Below are 22,849 nucleotides of genomic sequence, written 5' to 3'. Positions count from 1 at the left end.
TCAGTATATGTACATGTGAATGGTGTCATGTTCTGTATGTGAACATTTTTTGTTATTTATTGTCATTTATTGTTATTCAGTGACTAAACGTTCATTGTATAAGCCAACGTTTTTTCGATGCTCATTAGTGCAGAGCTACAAACATAACATATATCAACATATTGTAATGTAAAACATAATAGATATATAAGATTTATATCATAAACGTAATTAGGAGGTTCTTGACATCCTTTCTTGCCATCATAATTCCCCTGATATGTTCCTGTTCATGATTTATTAAGTGTGTAATGACCGAACGTTGGTGGATTAGGAAATTCAATAATTTGTTGGTACCATGTATGATTGACGTATGATTCTTTCACAACGACCTTAATCAGCATGCCCTCAGTTAATCAAAATACTTAAGGCTACTTTTTAATGAAGTTTGTGGCAAATTATCTAATTAATGACAGTCACAAAGCCGTTACAACAGTGTGTCAGGTATGCTGACATAAATGTATGAAAGGACACAATTCCCACCCTTATGTTGAATGTTGGTCAGCCATGTGAATATTAATGTTTGCCACAAATCATCACTAAGGGATTTTTTTTCCCTTATTTCACTTATCTTTTTGTGTGTAATCAACCATGTGTACAGAAAGGAGAGGAAGTTTTTCTACGCTCGTGGAACCCCATCTCTTGATCTCTCTCTACCATTAGAAAAGTTTTTAATCTTTCTTCTACCATCAGCATTCATAGTTTCATCACTAGTTTCAGTCATGCACTAACCTAATACCGTCAAAAATATATGCATCACATCTTTTCTAACCAATGTGTACTCATTCCCTAGTAATGGAAGCATCAAATTTACGAATTAATTTGCTTTGTGTTACGTAAGCATCACCATATGGCGAACTGGTCAGTTTTCCCAATAATGTACTTCATCATCTGTGAGAGACATATGAACTGCTCATTAATTACGTGACACTAAAGAGGACTCATTGTAATTAATGAGTACACCATTAATAATCGTCCTTCTGAGCCTTCCAGAATATATACTAAGTCAGTAAATTAGTTGTGTGAAAGTCAACACAGCCTATAGTTACCACTCCATCTTAAGATCCAGATACAGAGCCACGATGGAGTCTTCTGATGGAGGGAAGTATTGGGTTTTCATGGTCACTGTGGACCAACACCGCCATGAATTAGTGAATTTTATAAGAACGTGATGGACGTCCAGCTGATATCTTCATAATAGACCATTAAAGACCTTGTAAGGGATACCCAATTAAGAAGTATAACTGCCACTCATTTACATTATATCCAAAAAAACCGTAGCTAAAGCCGAGTACAGAGTCATCTATTGTTGAACTGACGAGTTACTAAAAGAGAATGTTTAGGGTAAACTATATTCTTCTGAGTATCTTTAAAAAAAAAAGCTATATTTTCTGAATATAATTACTACATGATGAAAGAATGCATAGGGCATATTGGTGATAAACTCGTGTGACCTCAGGGTCGATGATGGTGTAACGAGTTGGACTATGTTGTCAAGTCTTGGTTGAAGAATTACGTGAAATTTGGTGACACCCGTAACCAACCTAGTTAAGATGGTCCCCAGTACTTGTAACACAGACTAGTTAAGATAACCCAAATACTAGTAACACAGCCTAGTTATGATAGCCTAAATACTTGTAACACAGCCTAGTTAAGATAGCCCAAATACTTGTAACACAGCCCAGTTAAGATAGCCAAATACTTGTGACACAGCCTAGTTAAGTAGCCCAAAGACTTGTAAAACAGCATAGTTAAGATAGCCCAAATACTTGTAACATAAACTAACCTAATAGAAATGGCATTCAGTACATGTAAGAGCGACTCTCCCTCAACAACTTATGGCTACCTCGACATCATCTAACCACATCAGTCTATTTCTAGTAATCTATTTTTGTTTATGGATCATTTGCCCAATTCATCTAATAATTTTCCTATCTCAAATGTGATTTGCTTTTCATAATGTAGATGGTTAGCTGACAAGTGCGTCTGGGGAATGCGGAGGCAGAAAACCAGTAGGGGAAGGCAAGACCAGAGATGCAAGGCTGTGCCAAGTAATGATGGATTGGATTGATAAAATCTGAGCTTATGATCCAAGCACTGGAGCAGGTAAGGGAATTCAGCCATCATGTAATGCTGGAAGGAGACCCATTAGGTACAGTGAGACTGTATATCACAAGAGACAGATAAGGGTGGAAACTCTCCTTCAGGCCTCATAACACTGGTGAAACTACGTGAAGGAAAAAAAAAAAGACTTTTAAATATATGAATTATGGAGGATTTAATATATTCAAATGCCTCAAGGGAAAAATGCGACACAAGAATAACGACAAGCGACAGTTTGTCGACATTAGTGACTTCATCTAAAAATATTCATCTACATACACACAGACGTGAAAATATGTTCTGTCTTACAAATATATAGACTATGAAGGTATGCAGAGGGATTTCATTTACAGAAATGTCTTCTCCAGTCACTGTAGCTATCTAGTTACATCAGGATACAGATGGAACAGTGTACCCCTATTGTTGGACACTCAGAGTATAACAGTACAATAATGATGATAAATCACATACAAAAGATAGAAATATCAGGGACAGACGACATCTTGGCTCTCCAACAAGTTTTGACTGGATTTGTTGGATTTAAGAGTTTTTGTTGGCCTTCCCTCTAGCCTACCCCCCTTGCCTAGCTTTTCTCGCAGGGCTGGGGTGCACAAGGACCCAGCCCAGCCCTCTAGGTCCGGAGGCGGTGGGTCTAGGGAGTCACAAAGTAGAGAGGGTGGCAGTGTGGGCTCTGCAGTGGTCATGGGTTGAGGTCCTCCCTAGTTATGGCCCCGATTTAGACATGACAAAGGGTCCAGGAAGGTGTGACGAACTGTAGTGTGAGGAAGAGTGGCCAAGCGTCATCCGAGGAGATCATAGGACACCGTCTCCTTCCACAGTGCAGTTCCATTGCAAGTTCACCCTTGAAGAATAAGGACCTCCAACTGACTAGATGTTTGTGGGTGTCCCTTCCAAAGGCACGACTCCCCCCAACGCGTATCGCTAACGCACATTATAACAATAGAGTAACAACCTTGCTGAAGATGAATAGAGTTCAAACCCCATTACCCGGGTGACAGAAATCATCAGATTCCTTGTGTGAGGATAGATGGAGCGAGGCAAGCAGCCCTGATGAAGTGGGAAGTTTGTTGACACCTGCTTCGGCCCTCGCTTTCTGGGTCACAAGCTTTAGCTTGTCTCTTAGCAAACCCCTCGGACCTGTTGTGGGTCACTGTCGGCCTAGAGTGGAACAGCTTACTGGTCTTAGAGTGAGGGGCGAGCCCGCACAGTGCTGTGGGTCATGGGGATGGAGCATGAGAGGTGAATCAGTTGCTGTTTGCAGATGACACGGCTCTAGTGGTAAGTTCCACATTGTGTGGGCGCCTTCTACTAAATACACCCAGCACTACCACACTGTGTCGACCCAAGGCCTCCCAGGACAATATTGGCAGGAACGAATAGAAATGAACTGTATGTACACTGAGAGAAAAAGGGAATAATGAAAGTGAAATTACCAAGAGAAAAATGAACGAAGTAGAAAAAAAGGTATAAATCTTTGGAGACTCATCCTCCTTTCGTACACTCAACTGTTTCAGTAGCATTCACTCAAACGTTTCTATAGATTTCACTCTGTCTTGAAAACACTCTCTCATATATTCCAGCAACATTCACTCACCCGTCCATCATACATGAACTTCTGTAGTGAGCGCCCCACTTCTATGTGCCAGCACCTCACTATTGTGTTACCTGACGTGTATAAGGTATCGTTTTCCTCATCTTCTTCCTCCTCCTCTTCTTTCTTTGACCTTACTGCCCACTCAGTGGTTACTAGTTTGATATATAAGATATACACTCACGGCAAATAACATCTAACACATCGTATATATAATGACTAGGCCTGAAAATAGAAGCGTGACACAATGTCTCGTACATCACATGCAAATATGAGTTTGTGAAATCATTCGTTTTATTGCTGGAGGCAAATGTGTCGACCAGCGGGGGGCTATGGTGCCTTACTCTTGGCTGGTCGACTGGTCGAGATACATGGATGCAGCAGGAGCTTTGGTGTCTCACTGTTGGCTGGTCGACTGGCCGAGGTACACCTGTGCAGCTGGAGCTATGGTGTCACACTCTTGGCTGGTCGAGGTACACTGGTGCACCTGTACATCAGCTCGGTGCAGAAGGACACAAAAGCCAGCACATGACCAATTCCCAGAATCACAAACATTCCCTGTAGACAGAAGACGAAGTCATTTGGAGGACGCCAACAGTTGAATGTATTCCTTCACTAGCCTAAGATATGACGAGTAAGGTCGGCTATTGAAATCTCTTGCATTGTACTCAAAATCTGATACATTATAATGAGAACATGTACATCCTGCATATGTGTGTGTGTGTGTGTGTGTGTGTGTGTGTGTGTGTGTGTGTGTGTGTGTACTATTTCTGTGTGTTGCCACCGTCTCTTAACCGTGTACATATACCATATATATATACACGCACACAGACATATACATATATACACATGTACATAATTCATACTGTCTGCCCTTAATTATTCCTGTCGCCACCCTGCCACACATGAAATGACAACCCCCTACCCCCACATATGAGCGAGGTAGCGCTAGGAAAAGACAACAAAGGCCACATTCGTTCACACTCAGTCTCTAGCTGTCATGTATAATGCACCGAAACCACAGCTCCCTTTCCACATCCAGGCCCCACAAAACTTTCCATGGTTTACCCCAGACGCTTCACATGCCCTGGTTCAATCCATTGACAGCACGTCGACCCCGGTATACCACATCGTTCCAATTCACTCTATCCCTTGCACGCCTTTCACCCTCCTGCATGATCGGGCGCCGATCGCTCAAAATATTTTTCACTCTATCTTTCCACCTCCAATTTGGTCTCCCACTTCTCCCCGTTCCCTCCACCTCTGACACATATATCCTCTTGGTCAATCCTTCCTCATTCATTCTCTCCATGTGACCAAACCATTTCAAAACACCCTCTTCTGCTCTCAACCACACTATTTTCATTACCACACATCTCTCTTACCCTTTCATTACTTAATTGATCAAACCACCTCACACCACATATTGTCCTCAAACATCTTATTTCCAACACATCCACCCTCCTCCGCACAACTCTATCTATAGCCCACGCCTCGCAACCATATAACATTGTTGGGACCGCTATTCCTTCAAACATACCCATTTTTGCTCTCCCAGATAAACGCCCATACACGCATATATACACATTTTTTTTTTTTTTTTGCCGCTGTCTCCCGCGTTTGCGAGGTAGCGCAAGGAAACAGACGAAAGAAATGGCCCAACCCACCCCCATACACATGTATATACATACGTCCACACACGCAAATATACATACCTACACAGCTTTCCATGGTTTACCCCAGACGCTTCACATGCCCTGATTCAATCCACTGACAGCACGTCAACCCCGGTATACCACATCGCTCCAATTCACTCTATTCCTTGCCCTCCTTTCACCCTCCTGCATGTTCAGGCCCCGATCACACAAAATCTTCTTCACTCCATCTTTCCACCTCCAATTTGGTCTCCCTCTTCTCCTCGTTCCCTCCACCTCCGACACATATATCCTCTTGGTCAATCTTTCCTCACTCATTCTCTCCATGTGCCCAAACCATTTCAAAACACCCTCTTCTGCTCTCTCAACCACGCTCTTTTTATTTCCACACATCTCTCTTACCCTTACGTTACTTACTCGATCAAACCACCTCACACCACATATTGTCCTCAAACATCTCATTTCCAGCACATCCATCCTCCTGCGCACAACTCTATCCATAGCCCACGCCTCGCAACCATACAACATTGTTGGAACCACTATTCCTTCAAACATACCCATTTTTGCTTTCCGAGATAATGTTCTCGACTTCCACACATTCTTCAAGGCTCCCAGAATTTTCGCCCCCTCCCCCACCCTATGATCCACTTCCGCTTCCATGGTTCCATCCGCTGCCAGATCCACTCCCAGATATCTAAAACACTTCACTTCCTCCAGTTTTTCTCCATTCAAACTCACCTCCCAATTGACTTGACCCTCAACCCTACTGTACCTAATAACCTTGCTCTTATTCACATTTACTCTTAACTTTCTTCTTTCACACACTTTACCAAACTCAGTCACCAGCTTCTGCAGTTTCTCACATGAATCAGCCACCAGCGCTGTATCATCAGCGAACAACAACTGACTCACTTCCCAAGCTCTCTCATCCCCAACAGACTTCATACTTACCCCTCTTTCCAAAAGTCTTGCATTCACCTCCCTAACAACCCCATCCATAAACAAATTAAACAACCATGGAGACATCACACACCCCTGCCGCAAACCTACATTCACTGAGAACCAATCACTTTCGTCTCTTCCTACACGTACACATGCCTTACATCCTCGATAAAAACTTTTCACTGCTTCTAACAACTTGCCTCCCACACCATGTATTCTTAATACCTTCCACAGAGCATCTCTATCAACTCTATCATATGCCTTCTCCAGATCCATAAATGCTACATACAAATCCATTTGCTTTTCTAAGTATTTCTCACATACATTCTTATATATATATATATATATATATATATATATATATATATATATATATATATATATATATATATATATATATATATACAGACATATACATATATGAATATGTGCATATTCATACTTGTTTGCCTTCATCCATCCCGGTGCTACCCCGCCCCACAGGAAACAGCGTCTCTACACCCTATACTGCTGTAGTATAAGAGCCTATAGTAATAAGACAGGAAAAAAAATCACTGGATGAATAGGTTAAATGTACCATAAACAAATCATGTAACTAAAACTCCAGACTAATAAAGTTCAGAAGATGTCGTGTTACCCATAGGCTGTTGAGGGAGAGTCGTTCTTGCACGGTGACAGTGGAGGGAGAGGAGCGGCAGATGGTCGAGTTAATGTTGAGTCCGTTTTCTATCCACTGCTGGAATAACCCGAAGGCTAGAATCTTCGATAACCTGTCCAAAGCACGTAAGACACAAACGCATTACCAGAAGCATTCACATTTCACGGATGGGTCAGCCTCGTCATTTTAGAGAAATTAAGAACTAAAGATGGAGCCAAGCGAGGATTGTTTTTCCTCTCTCTTGCTACGTTCCTGACGCTACTTACCTAAGGTGGGAAAGGCGACCAGGTTACGCCTTCAACATAGTCGTCTTCTCCGGGCAAGACGCTAACTCAAAAAGTTTCTTACCCAATTTCAAGTTAGTTTGTTTACATTAGAGCGTAAATGGATGATTGTAAACAGTCAGTTATTTACCTTTTTTTCTCATATGAAGTACCTAACAACAAAATTCTCCTGCTTATCAATCCTTTAACTTAGGAATTAATAGTATTTGACTGCAATGACAAGGATAGGAATTAATAATATTTGCCTACAATGCCAAGGACTGAATTCTCTACTAAAATACGAAAATGGTGACTGGGCCTTTTGAAGTACCTGGTCCTTTTGTTTTTTTAAATATTTCTTTTTATCAGGGTAGAACCATAGCGTTTTTATACTTAGTATTAATATTTCTTAAAAACATGGGGAAAAAAATTAATTTTTTATGTCAATTGAGACAGCATGGGCAAGTGAAGCCTTACCCGAGGGAATCTTATTCATTAAGGTTTAAATATATTGATAAATACCTTAGCTTAAACCACATACCTAATCTATCGACCAACCCTTACAGATGGAGGGTACGGACCCACGAGGATTCGAACCCAGACCGGTCCGTGAATGCGTCACGGTCAAGCACATGAACCATTACACCACGAAGGCCCATAAGGAGCAAAAAAGAGAGAATGTGTCAAAATTTATAGTCTGGTGTTTACAGGATGGCGTAAATCACCAAAGGGGTAAACAGTCTTGTTCCTGACGTGGAGATTGAACGAATGGCAAAGGTTCCGAACGACTAGTACGTACAGACCTGGATTTAGTAAACAGGGACGCTATGCAGTCCAGCATTGCCAACTCAAGAGACTTGTCCGAAATAGTCGATGATATCAATATATATCTAAATTATACATTATGAAACATACTACACTCATAATGAATAATCTGAAGAGATCATGAAAATTAAAATGATCAAAGTGTAGGTCATACCTTAAATGAGGTAAATTTAAGGTATGACATGCCACAAGTCTTCACATTTAAGGTATGACATGACACAAGTCTTCACATTTAAGGTATGACATGCCACAAGTCTTCACACTTAAGGTATGACACGAGACGCCTCCACATTTAAGGTATGACACGAGACGCCTCCACATCTAAGGTATGACACGAGACGCCTCCACATTTAAGGTATGACACGAGACGCCTCCACATTTAAGGTATGACACGAGACGCCTCCACATTTAAGGTATGACACGAGACGCCTCCACATCTAAGGTATGACACGAGACACCTCCACATTTAAGGTATGACACGAGACGCCTCCACATTTAAGTTATGACAAGACACACGTCTATAAATGCCGTCAGAGGCGGGCATGTGAGTGTAAAGACTTACCTGTGGTTTACAGCAGGGAGGAGTGGGCTCCCCTTCGCCATGCCCAGGCCAAATGGAGTCACTATCAGCTTCTCCCGACCCAGATACAGATCACACCGGCCTGAAAGAAACCCAAACCCAATGCCATTACTGTGAGGAACTGCAGTGATAAGTGATAACCAAAGATCCTATGATAAAGAATCTTTGGTGATAATAAACGTAACGTCTAAAAGATCAGTGGATAATCATTTATCACACACCTTCTACCGATGTATAACAAAAGGGATCAGTAAAGTCTCAAATGTGCCTCCATGTAAAGGTATATTGATCAGTCCTTCACCTCACAGAGGTCATTTTGAAGGCATCCTTATCTAAACATTCAAGCAGGACACATCACACGCCTCCTCCCTCCCTCACGTTACCTGTTACCTCGCGTTACCTGTCTGTGAGAAATAGTTGGCGACGAAATTATTGGCGGAGTCGCGGTCGACGAAGACCACATGGTCGCCCTTCGTCAGTTGGTTCAGGGTCCAGGCTTCGTCCAGGATGATGGGGTGCTTCCTCAGGCGCCCTGCCTCCTGCAGGCTCCGCAGCTCCCACAGGGTGCTCGTTTCTGGCTGCTGAACAGGGCGACAAATTGCTGAAGGAACTTGGGAGGAACCTAGCCAACATATGGAGCAGGGAACACACAAGACAGGTTGTGGATATAGAAGAGACAAATATAACGAACCTATTCCTTATATAACGATATATCTACCAACAGCCATATAAACATAGAGATTTTCAAAAAAGATAAATTCACTACGGAGCTGTGGAACTCGAGACAGCGAAGCGAGCGTTCGGATCATATAATCCGGATCACAAGTTTGCGTTCTTATGAGAAATCCTTGCTCAGTGGAAGGACTTCAGGAGCCCCCTCGTTACTCGTGCACAAATTATGAGACTCAATACCACAAAACTCTTAGGGTAAATTAGCATAGTTACTCCATAGGAAAACAGTTCTATGTAAAGTTAATAACCAGTTAATATGCATGCACTGACTATTTCTGTCTTGTATCTTCCCTGAATGTGATTATTGCACGAAAGTGCACTTGGGAACATACCGTGTTTCATTTTCCTCGTGGACTCATATATATATATATATATATATATATATATATATATATATATATATATATATATATATATATATATATATATCTTTTCTTTCTTTCATACTATTCGCCATTTCCCGCACTAGTGAGCTAGCGTTAAGAACAGAGGACTGGGCCTTAGAGGGAATATCCTCACCTGGGCCCCTTCTCTGTTCCTTCTATTGGAAAAAAAAAAAAAAAGAGAGAGGGGAGGATTTCCAGCCACCCGCTCCCTACCCTTTTAGTCGCCTTCTACGACACGCAGGGAATACGTGGGAAGTATTCTTTCTCCCCTATCCCCAGGGATAATATATATATATATATATATATATATATATATATATATATATATATATATATATATATATATATATAGATATATATATATATATATATATATTACTCATTCATATATTCATCATAGTCGCTGTCTCCCTCGTTAACGAGGTAGCGCAAGGAAACAAAGGAAAGAATGGCCCAACCCACCCACATACACATGTATATACATAAATGCACACACACGCACATATACATGCCTATACATTTCAACGTATACATACATAAACATACACAGACATATATACACATGTACATATTCATACTTGCTGCCTTCATCCATTCCGTCGCCACCCCGCCACACATGAAAAACAGCTCTCCCCCCCTCCCCGCTGCGCGCGAGGTGGCGCAAGGAAAAGACAGCAAAGGCCACACTCGTTCACACTCAGTCTCTAGCTGTCATGTATAATGCATCGAAACCACAGCTCCCTTTCCACATCCAGGCCCCACAAAACATTCCATGGTTTACCACAGACGCTTCACATGCCCTGGTTCGGTCCACTGACAGCACGTCAACCCCGATATACCACATCGTTCCAATTCACTCTATTCCTTGCACGCCTTTCAGCCTCCTGCATGTTCAGGCCCCGATCCTTGCATGCCTTTCACCCTCCTGCATGTTCAGGTCCCAATCGCTCAAAATCTTTTTCACTTCATCCTTCCACCTCCATTTTCGTGGAAGAACTTCTCTCTTCAGAGAAGTCCATCACTTCCCTGCTACTGATTGCAGAGCTGCCTTGAAAGCTGCAGGGATCCCTCAAGAAGTGGTCTTGAGCCTCATGTGTTCATCATCATCAGGGGCGCTACACTCATGCAGCAGGGAGAGGACGAACTCATGAGAGAGAGAGAGAGAGAGAGAGAGAGAGAGAGAGAGAGAGAGAGAGAGAGAGAGAGAGAGAGAGAGGTGGTGGTGGTACTGACGACCAGCATGTCGGTGTAGGCGGTGTTGGGTTCCATGATGAGGGTCAGGGTTGGGTCGTCCAGGACGTGGTGGAGTGTCTGTATGGGCTGGGGGACGTGGCGCACCGTCAGCTGCGACATGAGGTTACTACAGTAGCTCCAGGTCACCACCATGGACACCAGCATCCACGTCCCGATCACCACCCGCTCACACCCGCACCGCACCTGCACCGTCAACCCTGCCAGGAGAGGGTAAATCATGTCAGTCACCTAGATCAATAAGTCATGTCAGTCAGTTCGATCAATAAGTCATGTCAGTCAGTTGGATCAGTCATGTCAGTCAGCTAGATTAGTAAGTCATGTCAGTCAGCTGGATCAATAAGTCATGTCAGTCAGCTGGATCAATAAGTCATGTCAGTCAGCTGCATCAATAAGTCATGTCAGTCAGCTGCATCAATAAGTCATGTCAGTCAGCTGCATCAATGTCATATCAGTCAGCTGGATCAATAAGTGATGTCAGTCACCTAGATCAATAAGTCATTGTCAATCAGCTGGATCAATAAGTCATATCAGTCAGCAGGATCAATAAGTCATGTCAGTCAGCTGCATCAATAAGTCATGTTAATCAGCTGCATCAATAAGTCATGTCAGTCAGTTGGATCAATAAGTCATGTCAGTCAGCTGCATCAATAGGTCATGTCAGTAAGCTGCATCAATAAGTAATGTCAGTCAGTTGGATCAATAAGTCATGTCAGTCAGCTGGATCAATAAGTCATGTCAGTCAGCTGGATCAATAAGTCATGTCAGTCAGCAGGATCGATGTCATGTCAGTCAGCTGCAGTAATAAGTCATGTCACTCAGTCAGTCAGCTGGATCAATAAGTCATGTCAGTCAGCTGGATCAATGTCATGTCAGTCAGCTGGATCAATGTCATGTCAGTCAGCTGGATCAATGTCATGTCAGTCAGCTGGATCAATATGTCATGTCAGTCAGCTGGATCAATGTCATGCCAATCAGCTGGATCAATGTTATGTCAGTCAGCTGGATCAATGTCATGTCAGTCAGCTGGATCAATACGTCATGTCAGTCAGCTGGATCAATGTCATGTCAGCCAGCTGGATCAAAAAGTCATGTCAGTCAGCTGCATCAATAAGTCATGTCAGTCAGCTGCATCAAAAAGGTCATGTCAGTCAGCTGCATCAATGTCATGTCAGTCAGCTGCATCAATAAATCATGTCAGTCAACTGGATATAAATAACTCCTGAAGGGGAAATTCAGTGGGATTATATAGCAGAGAGATCGTAAATGTATATGAGAAATGTCATAAAGTACACACATACAGAAGTAGCTTCCTAACTCCAGTGAACATTTTGGCTTGTGGACATCAGTAGCTGGAACTCCCTGGACAGAAATGGTTCGATATTTCACGAAAACATTTGAGAGTGAGACACACACACACACACACACACACACACTACACAACACCAGCATGATAGATAGATAACACTAGCATGACATCTATCGTCTTTTACAAAGCATGTTGTGTAAACCTTTTCAAATCCCCCATTCATATTTTCTCTTAGAATTCCCGGTAACCTTATCAAAAATTCATCCAACGCACACAAAAGGGTTTTTGGAAGAAACATCACAAAACATAAAATTCGCTTCACTAAATGAACGTGTTTGGACGCGAAAGCTTGACAGATTTCAAGAAATGTGGGATCTTCACACGCCGGCCCGACCCACAATATACAGCCATGGGAAATGAGCAAAAGAAATAACTTTACCTTGGTGGAGTAGCGCCCTCACGTGCTGGAAGAACATAGCCGCAGCCATTGTGTGGGGCTGGCCACAGACCTTGCCGGAGCCCCAGCCTAGCACTACCGCGGCGACCCAGGCCATCGTCAGCGCCAGCAGGAGGGCGACCCACACCTCCGGCTGCAGGGGAAATAGGAAGCCCCATGGATCTACCTGGGGGCTCCCCTTACGCGCTAGGATACTGCAGCTGTTCACGCTGACGGAGGTGGTGAAATCCATGGCCGTGCGTCGTCGGTCTGTCATGACGAACATAGAGAGACCCAGGTGCGCCTCCTGCAGAACACAGTGACCAACAAACATGGATAAAAGTAACGTTATACACAGAAACACAGACATATGACGTACTGAGACATGTGTACATATCACATGTACACATCTATTTTATACCCAGACATATTATATATCGAAACATGTGTACATATCAAATGTACACACTGATTTTATACCCAGACATATTACATACCGATATATGAGTACACATCACATGTACATATTGACTCTCTAGCCAGACATATCACATACCCATATATGAGTACACATCACATGTACATATGTTACATACCGAGACATGTACATATCATGTACATATTGATTCTATACCCATCTCTTTCACGCCCTAACAAAACAATACGAAGAGCAAACGAGAAATTAGCCTTTCTTAGTTAACATCCATCTTCATAACTGTCATGTTTACCATATCGAAACTAGAGTCCTCCATCTACAGCGAAAATGATACGCATAAATTAATGGCGCAAAAGCAATCGTAAGTGCAAGAAAAAATAAAATGCTACTCCATTCCGTGCTTTTAAGTAACTATTAACCATTCGGGCCCGAGCACTCAAAATGCTACATGTTGAATAAATGGTGCTTAAGAGCCAGGAACAGAGTTTTAAAAGTAAGTGTTCTCTCGTTCGAATTTTGTAGAAAATAATTATCTAGACTTACATTATGGCTAAGCTAAGACTTTTCTTTTTTGTTTTATGGGAAATCTCGATCTTAGAAATAGTTCACAAGCTTTGTACAATTTACAATACCTAGCATCATGTTGTATACCTTATGGAAAAATATGAATTCATAATTAATCAGTCTTAATCACTCTTGACTTCATGCTCAAATTCATCAAATTAATCCAATGTCTTCATCATTATCTCTGTCGTCTTTATTTTCACTATCATTTAAGGCGACATTCGCGTTGCTCCTCCACATCCTGACCAGCCATGACATCTTATGGCTTTTATCAAGTCTAACCCAGCAACGTGGGCCATTTTCCCACACCCGTGTGTGGTGATCTGCACGGTGCCTATGTTAAAAGCCTGGCTCTGTTAGGTGGCAGCTGTGTTAGGATGATATCGTTAGCTCGTAAGTAATCTAGAACATATGGTTCGGAGCGTTACATCATGTCATGTCAGTTCAGGCATGACATGTCACCTGGCACGGGTACCATGACACGTCGCACTAGTACGTTGTGTCATATCAGGGACGGACGTGGCATGACATGACACCTGGCACAAGTACCATGACACGTCGCACCAGTACGTTATGTCATGTCAGGGACGGATGTGGCATGACATGACACCTGACAAATGACACGCCAGGTCTGTATGTTCTCATGTCACTCCAGAGACGGGCGTGGCATATGACATGACACCTGACACACATGACACGCCGGGTCTGTACGTTCTCATGTCACTCCAGAGATGAACGTGGCATATGACATGACACCTGACACACATGACACACGCCGGGCCTGAAAATTATCACCTAGCGATAACCCAACACCTGTTACCAGACCCATTAGTCAACCTGTTGTTTACATCTGCGGTTGTATAAAATGCATAAAATAATAAAATCCATCAAACAGTTGTAGGAATCTTAGTGACATATTCTTAGACCACTTAATTATACATTCAAATTTTTTTGATAAAGAAATTAACAAGAGAAAATATTTTTTATTTGAAACTAAACTGTTACTTGACTTCCTCCCAGGATAATGTAAACATTGTCAGTTCTGCCCAGACTACGAGGGTGGTAGTATGCGACTAATTAGTGCAGATTGTGATTCCTTTTTGTGTGTTAACTTTACATATTTGTATGTATCTTTACTAATATGTGCGTATATATAGAGCTAAAGACGTGTGTGATATGATAACACTCGGTGTAGTCAAGTGAATTTACGTTTGACTATAAGTTCTGCAACTTTAAGTGTCGTTATATTAAGGGATCATTAATTACTGTGCAATTAGGTAATTCACAAGTGAGTTGAATCGAGAAACATTAAAAAAAAAAGATTAGCAATTATACTTTGAGAATATGTGTATAGCAAGAAAATTACATGATTATGTTTGTGAAATAACCGGATTTTGGGAAAGGTTAATTTGGAATGCAACAATCAGTCTTGTGTGCGTCAGTGATTATAGTGATGAAGTAGAAATAAATAGAAATATACATTGATCCTTTGGGTATATCGTGATTGGTGATCAGTACATGGAAAAGTGGCAACAATGTAGTGAATATGGCATATACTCTATATAATATATACGAATATAGTGGATATGAACGCGCACTTCCATACGACATACAAACCTCCAACAGCCAGGATCGAACCCGGGACCCCTGCTTAGCAGGCGGGAGTGCTACCGCTAGGCTATGATCGCGTTTTTGCGGTACTGCTCCCGCCTGCCATGCAGGGGTCCCGGGTTCGATCCTGGGTGTTGGAGGTTTGTATGTAATATATATATATATATATATATATATATATATATATATATATATATATATACATATATATATGGCACTACCTCGCTAACGCGGGAGACAGCGACAAAGTATGATAAATAAATAAATGAATATATATATATATATATATATATATATATATATATATATATATATATATATATATATATATATATATATTATCCCTCGGGATAGGGGAGAAAGAATACTTCCCACGTATTCCCTGCGTGTCGTAGAAGGCGACTAAAAGGGAAGGGAGCGGGAGGCTGGAAATCCTCCCCTCTCGTTTTTTAATTTTCCAAAAGAAGGAACAGAGAAGGGGGCCAAGTGAGGATATTCCCTCAAAGGCTCAGTCCTCTGTTCTTAACGCTACCTCGCTAACGCGGGAAATGGCGAATAGTATGAAAAAAAATATTATATATATATATATATATATATATATATATATATATATATATATATATATATATATATTATACTTTGTCGCTGTCTCCCGCGTCAGCGAGGTAGCGCAAGGAAAGAGACGAAAGAATGGCCCAGCTCACCCACATACACATACACACGGAGAGACTGGATATAAAGCAAATGTCTGGAGGAAAAATTGTAAAGATATTTACTTCGTGACTTTTTCGTGGCTCGTGCGTGTGTGTGATGGCTTCTACGGCGACGAAAGGTAAGTAATGATATAATTACAATTTATTAGTATGGGTGTACGAGGTTTCAACTGATGATAGGCCATGGAAGAGCAGAAGACTTAAACTACACAAGTTCCTTGTTAGCCCATACGAGGCAGCCTCTGTGTACACTTAACCATCACTAGTTTTACGAGTAAGATAAATTGATACAAGAGGTAACACAACCGGCAGCCGGCGGCGTAATCTCATGACACGACCGGTCGTCCGGCTAGGCAGAGCAAAAGGCTGGACGATTTTTAAAATCACATTGGAGACATAGTTTAAAATGGGATGAAAACTCTATATGAACATTTAATCGATATTCCTTAGTGGTTATCAATGGCGTCGTAACCTGACCTGAAGTTCAGTGAAATTTCATTAGAAAAAGTATATTGGAAACCGGATGCTATGGGATAAAGGCTCCAGCATTGAGCTATAAAGACATTTCAATGTAATTATAAAGATAGAAATCCGATATTCGTAAGTGATGGTTGAAAAAGAAGATCGGAAACATTTTGAATACGTAAACACCATTTCTTTAAGGGAATTATCTTCATATACAGTTTATTTTCACTATTTATAGCCTCTCCATTATTTCATTTTAGTGAAAATTTGGTTAAGATGTGGCCCAAAAATAGCTATGAAATATGAGTGATTCTCATAACGTAATGGTAGCTTACCATGTGTGCGGAAAACATTAAGTTAGAGCGTTGTTTATATTCATTTTATAGTTATTCAGTAACGAAATATTTCGTTAGTAGGAAGGGTTATAAAGGTCAGTCCCTGAAAGATTTATGAATCAAAAGGATCCACTCAAAACCTAACCTAACTTCTTCTAGAACCCGACATTGTGAAGTCAAAACTTTGGTACGAACTATAGTGCATCCATTTTTTTTTTTTTTTTAGCCTTTTGTGCCAAAAATTCACCCCATGACGATATTGAGGCTTATATATATATATGACTCATGGTGAGGTGCCTGAGGATTGGCGGAATGCGTGCATAGTGCCATTGTACAAAGGCAAAGGGGATAAGAGTGAGTGCTCAAATTACAGAGGTATAAGTTTGTTGAGTATTCCTGGTAAATTATATGGGAGGGTATTGATTGAGAGGGTGAAGACATGTACAGAGCATCAGATTGGGGAAGAGCAGTGTGGTTTCAGAAGTGGTAGAGGATGTGTGGATCAGGTGTTTGCTTTGAAGAATGTATGTGAGAAATACTTAGAAAAGCAAATGGATTTGTATGTAGCATTTATGGATCTGGAGAAGGCATATGATAGAGTTGATAGAGATGCTCTGTGGAAGGTATTAAGAATATATGGTGTGGGAGGCAAGTTGTTAGAAGCAGTGAAAAGTTTTTATCGAGGATGTAAGGCATGTGTACGTGTAGGAAGAGAGGAAAGTGATTGGTTCTCAGTGAATGTAGGTTTGCGGCAGGGGTGTGTGATGTCTCCATGGTTGTTTAATTTGTTTATGGATGGGGTTGTTAGGGAGGTGAATGCAAGAGTTCTGGAAAGAGGGGCAAGTATGAAGTCTGTTGTGGATGAGAGAGCTTGGGAAGTGAGTCATTTGTTGTTCGCTGATGATACAGCGCTGGTGGCTGATTCATGTGAGAAACTGCAGAAGCTGGTGACTGAGTTTGGTAAAGTGTGTGGAAGAAGAAAGTTAAGAGTAAATGTGAATAAGAGCAAGGTTATTAGGTACAGTAGGGTTGAGGGTCAAGTCAATTGGGAGGTAAATTTGAATGGAGAAAAACTGGAGGAAGTAAAGTGTTTTAGATATCTGGGAGTGGATATGGCAGCGGATGGAACCATGGAAGCGGAAGTGGATCATAAGATGGGGGAGGGGGCGAAAATCCTGGGAGCCTTGAAGAATGTGTGGAAGTCGAGAACATTATCTCGGAAAGCAAAAATGGGTATGTTTGAAGGAATAGTGGTTCCAACAATGTTGTATGGTTGCGAGGCATGGGCTATGGATAGAGTTGTGCGCAGGAGGATGGATGTGCTGGAAATGAGATGTTTGAGGACAATGTGTGGTGTGAGGTGGTTTGATCGAGTAAGTAACGTAAGGGTAAGAGAGATGTGTGGAAATAAAAAGAGCGTGGTTGAGAGAGCAGAAGAGGGTGTTTTGAAATGGTTTGGGCACATGGAGAGAATGAGTGAGGAAAGATTGACCAAGAGGATATATGTGTCGGAGGTGGAGGGAACGAGGAGAAGTGGGAGACCAAATTGGAGGTGGAAAGATGGAGTGAAAAAGATTTTGTGTGATCGGGGCCTGAACATGCAGGAGGGTGAAAGGAGGGCAAGGAATATAGTGAATTGGATCGATGTGGTATACCGGGGTTGACGTGCTGTCAGTGGATTGAATCAGGGCATGTGAAGCGTCTGGGGTAAACCATGGAAAGCTGTGTAGGTATGTATATCTGCGTGTGTGGACGTGTGTATATACATGTGTATGGGGGTGGGTTGGGCCATTTCTTTCGTCTGTTTCCTTGCGCTACCTCGTAGACGCGGGAGACAGCGACAAAGTATAAAAAAAAAAAAAAAAAAAAAAAAAATATATATATATATATATATATATATATATATATATATATATATATATATATATATGAAAGCCTATTGGACCATGTGAGTTAGCATCTTTATGCATCTCAACCATTACTTGTTATTGTGGTAAAATAAACTGTTTTAATGTCACCTCACACCACACGACCGTGAGTCCGGCTGGGTAAGGTTAAGTGCAAGGAATAGCGTGTTAGGAAGACGATATCTAGCACGCATTTACATTATTTACAAAGAGGACCGTGAATTCGACTACTGCAGCGGCATCTTTTAATGAGCTAGTGAGTTTTATTTTTGTTTGTTTAAAGAGAGAACGGGTTGGGTAAACGATAATTTTCTATTTTAACTGTGCCACTCATTCCTACAGGATCGGTTTCTTGTACGTTAATTGAGATAAATGTGTTTAGCATAAGTATGTTAGTGATTAAAAGTGGCTTTATTTTATTTTACATTTTTCTTTATTATTTTTATTATTATTATTATTATTATTATTATTATTATTATTATTATTATTATTATTATTATCATTATTATTATTATTATTATCATTATTATTATTATTATTATTATTATTATTATTATTGTTATTATTATTATTATTATTATATTATTATTATTATTATTATTATTATTATTATTATCATTATATGCGTCTGTAAATATATTATTGTCTTCGTCTAGATATATTAGTATATGGATATAATAATAAATAATGTAGATACATTATTATATTCGGCTGTAAATATGATAATATATGCGTCTTTGGGTCCGTTTGTCTAATAATGACCCAGTGCAAGTGCCTTTGTTTACGTTCTCCACATGTAAATATTCGATGTGTGTCAACAATAATCAGTCACGAAACCAGAAAGAAAAAAAAATTCTCCGAAATTCATTTCTGTCATAAAGTGTCGGACCTGAGCTGTCTGGGAACATATCTGTGCATGATCATCATAATTGTACAGCTGTGTATGATCATAACATGTGTATGATCATAACAGCTGTGCATGATCATCATAGTTGTACAGCTGTGTATGATCATAACATGTGTATGATCATAACAGCTGTGCATGATCATCATAGTTGTACAGCTGTGTATGATCATAACATGTGTATGATCATAACAGCTGTGCATGATCATCATAGTTGTACAGCTGTGTATGATCATAACATGTGTATGATCATAACAGCTGTGCATGATCATAACAGCTGTGTGTGATCATCATAGTTGTACATTTGTGTATGATCATCGTAACAGCTGTGCATGATCACCATAGTTGTACAGTTGTGTATGATCATCATAACAGCTCTGCATGATCACCATAGTTGTACAGTTGTGTATGATCTTAACAGCTGTGCATGATCATCGTAACAGCTGTGTATGATCATAACAGTTGTGCATGATCATCATAACAGCCGTGTATGATCATAACAGCTGTGTATGGTCGTAACAGCTGTGCATGATCATCATAACAGCTGTGCATGATTATCATAACAGCTGTGCGTGATCATCAGAACAGCTGTGCATGATCATCATAGCAGAAGACCATTTGGGGTTGACGAGGCTGTTCGTGTTGGTGGAAGGGAACAGAGACGCATGGATTATGTATATACGTACACCACTGGTTGGGTTCGAACCCTGGGTAAGGCGTCCGGCCACGTACACCACTGGTTGGGTTCGAACCCTGGGTAGGGCGTCCGGTTACGTACACCACTGGTTGGGTTCGAACCCTGAGTAGGGCGTCCGTCCACGTACACCACTGGTTGGGTTCGAACCCTGGGTAGGGCGGTCAACCACGAAGCCGACCCGTGGTGTATATAAGTAGAAAGACATACATATTGTTCAAAGAGGAAGGCCTGTAGATTTTTTCATCTAGCGAAGAAGGTTCATATATTATGTCAGTCGGGGGTCTGAAGCAAAGAATTTATGATAACTATGTTTACACGTAGTTTATTATGATTAACTGACGTATTTATTAACAGACTTGTTTAAAAAAAAAAAAAGATTAATTTCACCTTATTCGACGTAAAATGTTTGCCAGCAATTTTTTGATATTTATTACGACGAGTGAAATGAGACAAATTAATCTTTAAGTAACTTTCTAAATCGAGATTATGAAATTCTTTAATGCTATTGGCGTCTGTATTGGATCACTTATTAACCTTATCCTTTTTTATGTTAAATGATTTTGTTCGTTAAGTCATCTTGGGAGTATCTTGGTTGCTACACTCTGTCTATTCTGTCTTTTCTTAGCAGGATGACCAAATCTGTACACAATATTTAAGATGGACACATACCTAAGAGTGAGTAAAAGAGACGATAATTTCCCTCAACTCAAAGACTCTCCCAATGAACCCAAGAATTTTGTTCTCTTTCAATTCCTTCTGTTCACTTGTTCACTTGGTCGCCAGAGATTACTATACCCAAGTCCTGTTCTTCCTTTACCTCCTGTAGTTCAACACAATTCATGCTGTCACTTTCATTTAATATTAAAATCTCATATTGAAATTTAATATTAAGATTTATTTGTTACCTGTAAGTTCTGTACGTGACTTCGTGTATGCCAATTTGAAGCAGCAGGTGTTCAAATTTTGGTATAGATTTATTCTTCAACTTGGTACCGTCACGAAATTTGATATTTTACAATACGAATATTCTGGTATTAATAATCACCATTGTATATGAGAAAGAAAAGTGGTGTTAATTTTGATCCCTGTGGCACCTCACTTGTTACATCTAACCATGCAGAAGTTTGACCATTAATTACAGTTTACAGACGGTCAACCAACTCCTTCTCCATCAAAGTATTACCTCATCTGTACCATGTGACTACTAACTTATACTAGTAACTTTTGTTACTAGTATTTGATGTGGAAATCGTAAACTTCATTTCCTTTGTGAAGTGAATGGGTTTACTCTCTTGAAATGGTAGCAGTCATATATTTGGTTTTCCTTCATTTGAAATTTTGTGTGACACGTTTTTGTATTTTTTTTTTCCAGATGTAAAATGAAGGTGGACATAAGCTTTTTGTATCAAAAAGGAAATTAACTTATGAAAACCAAAAACGATGCATTAAGTGGGACTCCCTAATCTGAGTAACGCGTTTCTTCAAAAGTAACCCGTATTCATGGGGGGGGGGGGGTATTTGTGTCGATGTAATTTCTTGGAAAAATATACTATTATTATTTTATTTTCTTACACATCGGTAAGCTCAGAATACTCGAGCAAAAAGGACATGGTTAGTACGATGAAGACTGTCATCACCACTGTGAAAATGATGGAAGCAAACACAGTCGCGTTATGTCGTGCCGTGGCACACACTGTATACAGAAAGTTATCAAAATATTTATTTTTTTCTTCCAAGTGGCGTATGGCTCATGATTGTGGGATTGAACACCTGCGGAAGGCAGTTCACTATCGACAAGGTGATGTCCAGTGGTGCGGAGTTATGGCCTGAGAAATATTGGAACCACTTATTAACCAGTGGTTTCCCAGGGTTGCGTCATCAATGATGTACGTGATGTACCTTGAGAATGCGCCACTGGTAAACACACCGACTCTTGTCAGTGGGTTGATCATTTTTTGTCCAGTTGAAGACGAACTGCTGGGAGGGTTAGGTACAGGGTTTTGGGTCAGTGTCAAGTTATAACTTCCACTGGAAATGTAGGACATTTCGAGTGGAAGGAGGACATTCTACTTCCACTTGAAATGCAGGAGGACAAGTTTCCACTTGAAATGTAGGACATTTCGAGTGGAAGGAGGACATTCTACTTCCACTTGAAATGTAGGAGGACAACTTCCACTTGAAATTTAGGACATTTCGAGTGGAAGAAGGACATTTATGCTAATGCTTAAGTATTTGGCTTGGCGTAGACAAAGTGGCAGTGCTGGGAAATGGGTGGTTGACGACATTGTAAACACGGGACATAATGCAAAGAAATAATGTAATCTCGAGGCAGTTTTCAGTTCAAAATGCCAAATGCATCGTGGCATGTAGGTAAAATAATTGTTGTTTACTTCGCTTGAAGTTGCAATAATTACGATAGTCTCAACACG

The 22,849-nt window shown here is 40.7% G+C and overlaps 1 protein-coding gene across 1 annotated transcript in view; it reads right to left on the bottom strand.

Annotated features, from left to right (window-relative positions):
* Nucleotides 1–2,314: 2,314 nt before the first annotated feature.
* LOC139761522 (probable glutamate receptor) overlaps nucleotides 2,315–22,849 on the bottom strand; it is a 30,794-nt gene continuing 10,259 nt past the window's right edge. Inside the window, exons 5-10 of the mRNA XM_071685788.1 lie at nucleotides 12,792–13,095; nucleotides 11,026–11,243; nucleotides 9,075–9,255; nucleotides 8,657–8,756; nucleotides 6,986–7,118; nucleotides 2,315–4,309 (exon numbers count right to left, since the gene is read on the bottom strand). Coding sequence (XP_071541889.1) covers nucleotides 4,196–4,309; nucleotides 6,986–7,118; nucleotides 8,657–8,756; nucleotides 9,075–9,255; nucleotides 11,026–11,243; nucleotides 12,792–13,095 — 1,050 coding nt within the window. The 3' untranslated portion in view covers nucleotides 2,315–4,195. The remainder of the gene's footprint in view (nucleotides 4,310–6,985; nucleotides 7,119–8,656; nucleotides 8,757–9,074; nucleotides 9,256–11,025; nucleotides 11,244–12,791; nucleotides 13,096–22,849) is intronic.

The sequence above is a fragment of the Panulirus ornatus genome, chromosome 40, assembly GCF_036320965.1.
Source record: "Panulirus ornatus isolate Po-2019 chromosome 40, ASM3632096v1, whole genome shotgun sequence".
NCBI classification, from domain to species: domain Eukaryota; kingdom Metazoa; phylum Arthropoda; class Malacostraca; order Decapoda; family Palinuridae; genus Panulirus; species Panulirus ornatus.
The sequence above is the reverse complement of the archived record's forward strand: the minus strand, read 5'-3'. Positions and strand labels throughout refer to the sequence as shown.